The 11,854-nt window shown below is 54.6% G+C and overlaps 1 protein-coding gene across 1 annotated transcript; it reads left to right on the top strand.

Annotated features, from left to right (window-relative positions):
- Positions 1-600: 600 nt before the first annotated feature.
- Positions 601-6,861, top strand: Lzts1 (leucine zipper tumor suppressor 1). The gene is made up of 3 exons (XM_042701111.1): positions 601-1,037; positions 3,112-3,918; positions 6,199-6,861. Exons 1-3 carry the CDS (start codon positions 693-695, stop codon positions 6,859-6,861), a joined length of 1,815 nt encoding a protein of 604 aa, XP_042557045.1. The 5' UTR covers positions 601-692.
- Positions 6,862-11,854: the final 4,993 nt, after the last annotated feature.

Genomic DNA, 11,854 nt, shown 5'->3' with positions numbered 1-11,854 from the left:
GCTCATGGTTCTGAATGCAGGACCATTTAAGACCAGGCAGCCACATCTACTGCAAACATTCTTGCCGGTGGCTATTTTCCAGTCCTGAGGCAGTGCAGGACAGCAGTGGGCATCAGCTAGTGTTTATCTCCTTACAAAGCCACAAATGCCATCCTGAGGATCTGTCCTGCATGACCTCACCTAACCCTAATTCACTCCCAAGTCCAGCCCCCAAATGCCATCAACATATGACTTTGGGGGATTAAGTTTCCAACGTAATTCCAAGCCTCAGCCCTTTCCAGGTGAATTCCCTGTGCAGCATGGATTGGGGCGACACTACACTACACACAGGTCCTGGGAGGACAGTGGTTCAGCCATGGCCAGATGCCCAGGGTTGAAAATTGCACTTGGTCCTCAGCAGGCTCTTAGTGACAGAAAATGGATGGAGGTCGGGTGCAGAGATGGCGCTGACTTCTGACATCCATTTCTGTAGCATCCAGGTTTCCCTGTCAGAATAATACCTGAAGTCACCCCCACAGACAGTTCAGTGACTCCCGTGTGTCTCCTTCCAGGTCCATGGCTGGCCCGGTCTCGGCGAGGACTGTGCAATGACCACAGCCCCCTCTGGGAGCTAGGATTGCCTTTTGCTGCTACAGCCATACCAGGCCACCCCCGCCCCCCACCCCTCCACATTGCCTTTGCTGGGAGTCACCATGGGCAGCGTCAGCAGCCTCATCTCTGGCCACAGCTTCCACAGCAAGCACTGCAGGGCCTCACAGTACAAGCTCCGCAAGTCCTCCCAGCTCAAGAAGCTCAACCGGTATTCAGACGGGCTGCTAAGATTTGGCTTCTCCCAGGACTCCGGCCATGGCAAGTCCAGCTCCAAAATGGGCAAGAGCGAAGACTTCTTTTACATCAAGGTCAGCCAGAAGGCCCGGGGCACCCATCGCCCGGATTACACCGCACTGTCCAGCGGGGACCTCGGGGGCCAGGCTGGGGTGGACTTTGACCCATCCACTCCACCCAAGCTCATGCCTTTCTCGGGTCAGCTGGAAACGGTGAGCAGGATGGGAAAGGGAAGTGGGGGACAGCAGAAAGGAGGGAGCTCTCGGTGACCCCAAGTTTACATTGCCAAGAGGCAGAGCCCAAGTGTTTGGCCACACTGCAGAGATAAAGGTTGGGCAAGAAAGGAAAGCAAGCTTGGGGCTGGCGGCTCACGCTTATAATCCTAGCTACTGTGGAGGCTGAGATCTGAGGATCGAAGTTTGAAGCAGAAAAGTCAATGTGTCTTTTATCTCCAATTAACCAGCAAAAAGCCAGACGTGGAGGAGTGGCTCAAGTGCAAAAAAAAAAAGCAATGAACGCTTGAGGCCTTGAGTTCAATCCCCAGTACCAACACACACACACACACACACACACACACACACACACACACACACACACACACACACACACACACACACACACACACACACACACACACACACACACACACACACACACACACACACACACACCACACCACACCACACCAAATAAAGAAGACAAAGAAAAAAGAAATGAGAGCTGTGGCCAGTCAGTCCCCTAAACCAGAAATGGCAAGTCATCTCTGCAGCAAAGAACAGGGAGGAAATCAAGCCTTTCTGAACTCTATTGGAAAGTACTTAGATGGTGATGGTAGGGCAAAGGTCAGCTTGTTCAAAGACAGGAAGGGGAGGGCTCTGGAGGATAGGATGCCAGGAGGGAGGGAACATTTCCTTCTTTTTCTAGCAGCCTTCTCAGCCTTTGGAGGGGAGCTCTCTCATTTGCATCCTGGGCAGAGTAGATCTTGGCTCAATCCCAGCCTGAAGGTGTTTTTTGTTTTGTTTTTGTTTAGTTTTTTTTTTTTCTTTTTCACTTCAGCTGAATAAGTGCTGGGATTTTGTTCTCATTATGAAGTGAACTAGGATGTGAGCCGTGAGAACTGGCTATTCAGAAAACTGACCCCCAATTTAGCTCAAGGACTCCTGAATCTTCCCTGTGGACACCAAAAGCTTTCCTTGTTCCTCTCTTATGGGAATGAGCCCCTGGGTTTGACACACAGCTTGAGCATCCTTTATCTGAACTACCTGAAACCACAGGTGTTTGGGATTTGGGATTTTTTTTTTCCCCCAGATTTTGAAATATTTGCATGTATATAATTTGATACCTTGGGGATGGGACCCAAGTCTAAACATGAATTTATGTTCCCTGTATGCAGAGCAGTTTCACACATTTTAAAAGAATTTGTGCACAAAACTTTGATATGAAATTTTCTACTCTGTACATCCTGTCAGCATTCAAAACTTGAAAGATTTTGGACCAATATAAATTTGGGATTTTCAGATTAGGATAATGTGGACTAGGAAAACCTCCTATTTGCATATTGCTGTGAGGTTTTCAAACAAAGGATTTATAAAGTGCAAGGCGTTCCACTAGTAGAAATCACAAGCTTAAAAAAGAAATGCCAGCTAGGCACCAGTGCTCCTGCCTGTAATCCTAGCTACTCAGGAGACTGAGAGCTGAGGACGGATGGCAGATTGAAGCCAGCCTGGGCAGGAAAGTCTGTGAGATTATCTCCAGTTAAACATGCCCCCCCCCCCAAAAAAAAAGCTGGAAGTGGAAGTATGGCTCAAGTGGGAGAACCCTAGCCTTGAGCAAAAAAGCTAAGACCCAGAATCCAGGTTCTGAGTTCAAGGCTCAGTACCAACTGGTTCACACCTACAGAAAGTAGTATTTCAAAGTGGTCTCCCAGCTTCATGGAGAGGACACAGGACTGACACACACAAAGACACACACCTAATATCCTGCCTGCACCAGATATCAGGGTGAGACATCTCAGCCCATGAGCCTCACAAGGGCTGCCACGAGCTGGGGGCTGTTAGCACAGCTCCCAGGCGACCACTGAGGACATTTCCAGAGATACAGAGAGACTCCTCTCTCCTAAGAGGGATACCCAGCACCTAGCTCCTCCAGAACCCCCAGCACGGTCGGTTTCCATGGCTGCTGACCAGAAGGGTACCCATGAGGCTGGAACCAGGGACCTGGTGGGGAGGGAGAATGGGGTGCGTGTGGAGGGGACGCTCTGATCCATGTGGTTCTTTGTCTCTCCAGGGATCAGACAAGGGGGCGGTGAGGCCCACGGCCTTCAAGCCCGTGCTGCCCCGCTCGGGAGCCATCCTCCACTCCTCCCCAGAGAGCGCCAGCCACCAGCTGCACCCGGCACCTCCCGACAAGCCTAAGGAGCAGGAGCTGAAGCCGGGCCTGTGCTCGGGGGCCCTGTCTGACTCGGGCCGGAACTCCATGTCCAGCCTGCCCACGCACAGCACCACCAGCAGCTACCAGCTGGACCCCCTGGTCACCCCCGTGGGGCCCACGAGCCGTTTTGGAGGCTCGGCCCACAACATCACTCAGGGCATCGTGCCGCAGGACACCAACATGATGAGTCTGAAGGCGCTGTCGTTCTCCGATGGCGGCAGCAAGCTAGCCCACCCGGGCAAGGCCGACAAGGGCTCCTCTTGCGTGCGCGCCCCCCTCTCCACGGACGAGTGCACCATCCAGGAGCTGGAGCAGAAGCTGCTGCAGAGGGAGGGGGCCCTGCAGAAGCTGCAGCGCAGCTTTGATGAGAAGGACTTTGCCTCCGGCCAGGCTTTCGACGAGCGGCCCAGACGGAACAGGGAGGAGATGGAGGGCGCCGAGCCCAAGAGCAGCAGCAGCAAGCTGAAGCCAGCGTCCCAGAAGAGCCAGCGCGCGCAGCAGGTGCTCCACCTGCAGGTGCTCCAGCTGCAGCAGGAGAAGCGGCAGCTGCGGCAGGAGCTGGAGAGCCTCATGAAGGAGCAGGACCTGCTGGAGACCAAGCTCAGGTCCTACGAGCGGGAGAAGACCAACTTCGCCCCTGCCCTGGAGGAGACCCAGTGGGAGGTAAGGCAGCGCCCCGCCCTGGGCTAGGGGTGGCCCGATGTTTGGTGCCCATCTCTCCTCTGTCCACTGATGGGGGCCAAGAGGGTAGCATCAGATACTGCTGAGGCACACCAGGGGTGAAGGCCCAAGGAAGGGGCTCCTTAGTACAGGCGGGTGGGGAATGCTCAGCTCTGAGTGAACAACTCCTCTCTTCCATCATCACCTTCATGGTCCCCAGAATTGAGATTTCTGGCCAAGCCATTGATGGAGAAGCCAGATCCCAGCCAGACTGAGGACTGACCTAGGTTCATTTGCTCAGTCGAGACACACAGAAAAGCATAGCTAATCTTGGGTTCAAGATTAGGCCAAGGGACTCCAGAGAGCATAGGTTTATTGGTTGCTTTCGAGGGAAGGGAGCCCACTACTTGTAAGAGTGACCCAGTGAGCATTTTATCTCAATGATGAAATCGGCCCCTCCTTGCAGAAGTGTAAAAGCAGCTTCTACTTGGTGAGCTGAGATAAAAACAGGCACACACATGCTCACACATACACACATGCATACTTAGACACCTTTTTATTTTCCTCTTGGTACCAGTTCTGAGGCTTGAACTCAGGGCCTAGGAACTATCCCTGAGCTTTTCTCCTCAAGCCTACTGCTCTATCACTTGAGTCACAGGGGGTTAATTGAAGTCTTGCAGGCTTTCCTGTCTAGGCTGTCTTTGAACTGTGATCCTCAGATCTCAGCCTTCTAAATAATTAGGATTATAGGCACGAGCCACCAGCACCCAGCAAGAGGGAATGTTTTGACTACAGCTTGGGAGGTTTCCGTCCGAGATTGATAGGCTCCATCGCTTTGTGGCAGGGCTGCATATCTTGGTGGGAGTACATGGTTAAGTAAAACTGCTTATCTCTTGGAAGCTAGAGCTGGAGTGAAGATAGGGCCTCTGTCCCCATCCAGAGCACATCGCCAATGACCTAAAGACCTCCCACGAGGTCTCATTTCTTAAAGGTTCCACCACCTCCTGGTAATGACTCACTGGGGATTAGGCCTTTAGCATAGGGGCCTGAGAGACACTCAAGATGAAAATTTCAGTACTTGGCCTTCAGAACAAGTTCTTGACTTGCATAGTGGGTAGGCTGAGTCTTCCCTAGACTGTTCAGTGTTGCATTGAAAGCAAAGAGGAGCTTTTAGTGGAAGAGGAAAAGGGAGGAAATGTGGACATGGCCTCCAGGCTGGTTCAATCCCGTTCTGCAGAACCCAGGCCTTGGCCTTCTTTCACTCTTGAAACCCAGCCAATCAGACTGCCTTGGTCTCTTCCTCTTTTCCTTGTTCCTTCTCCCTTTCCCCCTTCTCCTCAGAAAAAAGCAAATGCTTTTCCACTGTGTGCCACACTCTCAGCCCAGCCCTGTCGCCAGCCCTTTGGTCGTCTTTTGAGCCAATCATGATGCCAATGCCAAGACTCCAGAGGCAGATGTTCTGATTCAGTGGCTTCAGTGTGCATTGTTTCTCATGGCCTGTATGTGAGTGGAGCTGGTATGGAAGTGGTGGAGGAGCAGGTCAAGGAGGAAGACAAGACGTTGTCACTGGCACATGTATACTGGGCACTGCCTGTGAGCCAGGCTGCAGTAGTCACTGGGGTCTAGCAGGACAGCATGAGATAGGCTTATTCACCAGGGAAGAAAGAGGAGCTGGTATTGCAGGGGTGAGGACAGAGGTGTGGTCCCAGAAGCCAGCACCCTTGGTATTAAAGACAGGCTATGGAGCTGCGAGCAGTGGTTAGAAGCAAGCCATCATCACTGAGCTGCACGTAGCCATGGATTTGGGTACAAACCGAGATTTGGACTCTGATTAAGGAAGAGACGAGGCACCCGGAGATCCCACAATGCCTGTGAGAATAAAAAGAGCTTCATGCCAGGCACCTGTGGCTCACACCTGTTATCCTAGCTATTCAGGAGGCTGAGACCTGAGGATTGTGGTTTGAAACCAGCCAGGGCAGAAAGACTCTTCTTTCCAATTAATCACACACACAAACACACACACATACACACACACACACGCACACACACATACACACACGCATACACACGCGCGTGCCTGAAGTAGAGCTGTGGCTGAAGTGGTAGAGCACTAGCCTTGAGCAAAAAAAGCTCAAGGACAGTGCTCAGACTCTGAGTTCAAGCTCCAGAACCAGCACCAAAAAAAAAAAAGCCTCAACAAGAGGCTAAACCCTCCCAGGTTGTCCAGGCTGCCATGTTTGGTCATTCACTTCTGGTCCTCTCTCTTGTTCCCACTCTTGGCAGGTTTGTCAGAAGTCAGGCGAGATCTCTCTCCTCAAGCAGCAGCTCAAGGAGTCCCAGACGGAGGTGAACGCCAAGGCCAGCGAAATCCTCAATCTGAAGGTGCAGCTGAAGGACACCCGGGCCAAGCTGGAAGGCATGGAACTGAAGACGCAGGACTTGGAGAGCGCCCTGCGCACCAAGGGCCTGGAACTGGAGGTCTGTGAGAACGAGCTCCAGCGCAAGAAGAACGAGGCAGAGCTGCTCCGAGAGAAGGTGAACCTGCTGGAGCAGGAGCTGCTGGAGCTGCGGGCCCAGGCCGCCCTGCAGCGGGACAGCGCTGCGCTGGGGCCCCTGGTGGCCGGGCCTGCCTTCTCCGAGGACATCCCTGCTCTGCAGCGGGAGTTGGAGCGGCTGCGCACTGAGCTGAAGGAGGAACGGCAAGGTCATGACCAGATGTCCTCCGGCTTCCAGCACGAACGGCTGGTGTGGAAGGAGGAGAAGGAGAAGGTGATCCAGTACCAGAAACAGCTGCAACAGAGCTACTTGGCGATGTACCAGCGCAACCAGCGCCTGGAGAAGGCCCTGCGGCAGCTGGCCCGCGGGGACGGGGCAGGGGAGCCATTTGAGATTGACCTGGAAGGGGCTGACATCCCTTATGAGGACATCATCGCCACCGAGATCTGACAGGGCTGTCTGGGAGAGGGAAGCTGAAGATGGGACATGGGGGGCGGGGAGAGGGGATTCCCCCCCCCCTCCCCCCCGCTTTTCTCCTGCTCAGCAACTCAAGCCCCTGTGTGGGAAGCCACCACCTGGGCCAAAAGCCACCGGGGGCCACAACTCGGCCTTTCCTCCCCTTTCCCCTGCTTCCACCCCGCAGCACACCAGCCTCCAGCTCGGACGGCCCAGTTCTTCCAGAAATGGAGCTAGGGGAATCTGTGAACTGCTTCCGGGGTGCTCCAGACCTTGATCTTCACTCAAAATAGTGAGGGATTCTCCCCTAGGGAAGGGAGTGATGCTGTTCAGGGGTCCAGTGGCCATGGCCTTGTCCCTGATCCCTGGACACACCGCAGGATGCCTTGAGAATAGAAAGAAGCCATTTCTAACCAGAAGCCTTGGAGTCTGTCCTCCAGTACCCCGAGCTGTGGTCTGCCAGCATGGGGATTAGGGTGAGAAGCCTCAGGAGTGGGGGGGTGGGGAGGGGTGAGGGAGACGCTGACGCTCCCCAAGACCCACAGAGGGCAGAGGAGGCACCGCGTGTGAGAACCATGGGACTCCCACTGGAGTTGCCCAACCTCTCAATAGCCCGCAGCCTTTGAGTTCAGTGACCCCCACACACACACTTCTTAAAGCCATAGACAATGAGGCACTGGGATGGGGTGGAGGTGGGGGACCCATAAAGGCCTTGGTTCTCCAGTGGTCCCAGGGGAGCCTCCTGATCTTTGGTAGCTGGGATGGATGCAAGGATATCCCTTCCGGCTCAGAGCTGGCCAGCAGCCGCTGTGGAAATTTTTTTTTTTTTTTTGGTGGGGGGGTTTATTTTTTCCTTCCCAAGCAAAAAACTCTTGCTTGGACTCAGACTAGCCTGTCCGCTCAGATCGGGCGTTTCCCTCCTGCCTGTGGCCATTTCATTGCATCTGTTCCCCTGAGCATCTTCAGGGCTAAGTCTTGGATCTTTGGGACCAGTGCTAGAGGGGCAGCGGGCCAGAGCTCAGACCAGGGACAGGAGGTGGACGCTCATGTACCACACGGGGCTGTGAACAGCCCGGACCACCTGCTGCCCTCCATCCACAAGGAGCCTAGGGAGAGCAGCAGCGGAGCGAGCTGGGGAGGGGGGGGTCAGTGTCTGCTTGGGAGGCTGGGCTTTCTCTTTTGAAGATGTCCAGAGCCTGGGCAGAGAGACAAAAGTGGAGTTGCCTAAGTTGTTCGGTTCAGGGAATTATCTGGGTTCCCCCCACTTCTTCTACTTTTTCTTCTTCTTTGCTTTTTCTTTCTTCTCTCCCCCCTTCCCACCCCCCCACATACACCTTGTCTTTTCAGAGACAGGCCAGATGGAGCAGGCAGCCAGGCTCCGTGTTCTATTTCTGACTCTCACCACAGCTGCTGTGGGTAGGGATCCAGCTCTTGCTGGATTCCTGCACCGTGTCTCCCTGCTGAGAGGGGCCCCGGCACGGAAGACAGGAACGTGTGGCAGCCATCCCCCCATCCTGTTCTGTCTCCCTGACAGGCCCTTAGAGAGCCCAGGGGGGCGCAGGAGTTGCTCACCAGCGTGTCCTCAGCGAGGGCAGGAAGGGCATCTGCCCTGCGGTGGTGCTTTCCATTCCTGAGGTCAGGCTGCACCTCTCCTGCGTCCTCCAATGACAGGATGTCCTCTGGAATTCCAAACCAGTGCTCTGAGTCACAGACCAGATTTAAACCTGGGCTGGACAGCCTGGAAGTCCCTCCCTGCCTGAAGAATGGTCTCCTTTCTCAGTCCCTTCTTCCTCCCAGTGAGATTGTCCTGAAGAGACGGAGAACTATGTTAGCTGCTCTTTTCCAGGCTGAAGAGCCTTCCCCCCACCCCCTCACCAGCCTCCCATCCCTGCCCAGAACCACCAGAAACTCCCTTCTTTGTAAGATGTTGCCTTGGAAGAGGTGGGGCCTCCATCATGCCCATGCCCGGCTCAGGGGCAAAGTCTGCAGCCCACTGTTGTGTGGTATCTCTCCCACAGCTCTCCAGGCTCTCTCAGACACTCACCCAGGCCTTGCCCAACACCCAAGATGGCAGACGCCCCTCCTGAGCCTGAGCTGCCACCAGCCCAAGGCCCCAGGGTAGCCTTAGAATACAAATGTGCTGTTGCCCAGCAACCCCGCCTTCCTATAGAAAAGCATCCTCACTCTCCATGATCCAGGCCAAACCTGGCCTGCCCGAGGAAGGCCGAGAACAACAGAGGCTGAGCCAACACTGGGCAGGCCAGACCCAGGTGCACTCACACCACACGCTCCCTTTACCCAAAAAATGCTGGGCTTGAGCAAGCTTGAGCTCTGCAGAAAGAGCATCACTAAAGACGGGACCGTCGCAGGCCCTGCCGTGGCCAGACACCCCACACGGCACCTGAGATCTGGTGGGAATTGAGAAGCATAGCATCTCCCCTGAGTCTTACCAGTTGTCCCTGGTCCTAGCCCAGGTCTTCTCCCAGGCCAGAGAGTTGTCAAGGAGAAGCCAGTGTGGGCCATGGCCCTGTGGTCTAGGCCCTATAGCCTAGACTCCTCTACCTGTCCCTGCCCCACAGGAGCCGCCAGCGCCCCCAGGTGGAGCCCGCTGTCCCGGCCTGTCCACTTGCTCCTCTGGAGGTTGGCTTGAGACAGACTGACATTTGGTAGGCTGTGTACATAGTTACTTTTTGTTGTTGCTGGTTTGGTTTGCTTTGCTCTTGACAGCTTTGTTTTATGTTATTTTTTCGATGTCATTTTTTGGCTATGTAAACTATTTCTGGAAATTTTGTTTTTATTTATGAATAAAGAATGCCATTTCTCATGCCCTTCATGGCCATGTTTCTCTCCCCTTCATGGCGCTCCTTCCAGCCTCTGTCTTTGGAAGCAGAAAAGCCACATAATCCCTTCCCATGTTACCTGCCACCTCTGGGCTGACACAAAGAAAGGAGGGGACCCGGGTGGTAAGCACCTCTGCGGAGTCAGAGGACCCTCTCCAAAATAACAGCCCCTCCCCACATTCCAGCTACCTCTCTCCTCCCTGCAGCAGATGCTCCCTCACAGCCAATCGGCGGCTGCTTGCATATGGCCTCCTGGCAAGAGACCAGAGTGGCTATTGTTGGCACTATCCTAGGGCCCTAGTTGGGAGGTGCCGCCACTATAGTGGCCATCTGTGCCGCCTGCCCAGTACCAGCCTGCCCGGTTCACCTTGACAAGCATTCACTACTGCTCCAGGCTCAGATCCTAGGCCCAGAGGAGCGGCTGCTCAGATGCAGGAGATGAGGTGAATGAGGAAGGGAATTGGACACGAGGCAGCCATGGACGGCGAGGCATGGAGCAGTGCCTCGCACGCAGGTGACGAAGGCAGCTGGTGTCCAGGGGTGATGGCGGGCTGGAGGGGAGCAGGGAAAGATGGAAATGTGTGTCCACGGCAGGCACTGGATGGGAAGAGGATTGCTCCACTGAGGACGGGTCCTTGCTGTCCACTTAAGGACAGAGCAGCATTGGGGGGGGAGGGATGGGGGAAGCTGGGCAGACAGGAAGGCCGGGCACAGTGAGCTCCAATGCCAGGAGCAGTCAGGCAGCTGAGACATGGCCGAGCCAAGGAAGGGGCCGTTCTTTGGTTAAGAGCCCTACCGTTAGGACACAAGGGTCCTGCATGGCTTGGCCTGAGCCTCCTTCCTGCTGGTCCTCCTCCTCCACTTGGTGGGCAGCTGGAGGGCTGCTCATGGTGGTCCCACCGAACCAAACCTTCATGCACCACTCCCTTGGGTCGCCCCTGTCCTTACTGGGGCAGTGGCCAGGGCACTTGTTTTGCTGCTGGGGATCCACCAACGTGATGCTCAGCATTTCAGCCTAAGCCCGTATTCAGCCTAAGCCCCGCGGGGCCTGGCAGCTTCCAGGGTTCCATTCTGGGGGTGGAGCTACCCTGTCAGAAGCACCTCCACCCCTCCAGAGGGAGCAAGAGGGGCCACTGGTCCATCTCACGGCCAGCCAAGGCCGTGGGTGGCACCCTAGCTCTGCCAGAATCACGACACCGCAACCAGAGGCCCCGGCAAGATTGAGCCACTCGGGTGAAAAGTGATCTGTCACAGGGCACAGAAAAAGATTGCCCACAAAGCTCCTCCAGGAGCCCCCTTTTCTGTGTCCCCTACTGGTCTCTCTTCAAAGCACCCCTAGAAAGGAAAGGCCAGAGCTGCTTGAGGTTGGGAAAGGCAGTGACCTGGAAGCAAAGATGTCTCACACCCCATGTTCTCTGGAGTTCTGCACACATGTGAGCTTTTCCAGAACCCCCCACCTTTCTTTTTATTCTAGAAATAAAAAAAAAAAAAAAGAAGAGGAAGAACAGAAGGGAAATAAACAGGAGAGAGAAAGCACCTCTCCCTTCCCCTGACAACCACTCAGTCCTCAGCCTTCGCTGCCATCCTCCATCTGCAGCCTGACTTGAAGTATTTTTATCCGGCTTCTGACAGACTCTCTGTGCCTGCCAGGAGGGACCCGGGGCCAGCTCACCGCACCCCCAGCGCTGAGAGCTTCTAAGTTACTTCATTAAGCTCATACTGTTCCCCAATGTCTTCCCAACCAGTGTCACCAGGCCTGAAATATCCTCATCTCTCTCGTTAATTCATGCATGCGTGCATACATGTGTTCCTTTTATAAGTAAACAAGACAATGACGGATGCAGGGTGGGTTGTGACAGCGGGAGGTCGTACAGGGAAAGGAAGTTTGGAAAGTCACACAGACCTTCATACCAGCCACTGACCTGTCTTGCCATGGCTGCCTTCCAAGTCCTTTCTCTGGGGAATCTCTTTGTCCTGGATCTCAGCAGATTCTCTTTCTAATAGTGTGCTTGCGGCTTCACATCTCTGCCCTTGGCTTCTCCTGGTGCTGCCTCCTCAGTCTGGGCAGACCTATAAGGCTACCTTTGGACCATCTGATGCAAGGTCCTCCCACGGCCTCCTAATTAAGACCTTTGAGGAACCAGGGC

This window comes from Dipodomys spectabilis, unplaced genomic scaffold (genome assembly GCF_019054845.1).
Source record: "Dipodomys spectabilis isolate Male_0828 unplaced genomic scaffold, ASM1905484v1 ptg000009l, whole genome shotgun sequence".
Taxonomy (NCBI): domain Eukaryota; kingdom Metazoa; phylum Chordata; class Mammalia; order Rodentia; family Heteromyidae; genus Dipodomys; species Dipodomys spectabilis.
Note: the sequence above shows the minus strand (reverse complement) of the source record. Positions and strands in the feature narration are given on the sequence as shown.

Bases quoted from the DNA above. Each gene is read 5' to 3' on its own strand.
- Lzts1 (XM_042701111.1), top strand. From the start codon at position 693: ATGGGCAGCGTCAGCAGCCTCATCTCTGGCCACAGCTTCCACAGCAAG. The intron at 1,038-3,111 runs GTGAGCAGGATG...TTGTCTCTCCAG, and splicing joins TCTCGGGTCAGCTGGAAACG to GGATCAGACAAGGGGGCGGT. The intron at 3,919-6,198 runs GTAAGGCAGCGC...CACTCTTGGCAG, and splicing joins TGGAGGAGACCCAGTGGGAG to GTTTGTCAGAAGTCAGGCGA.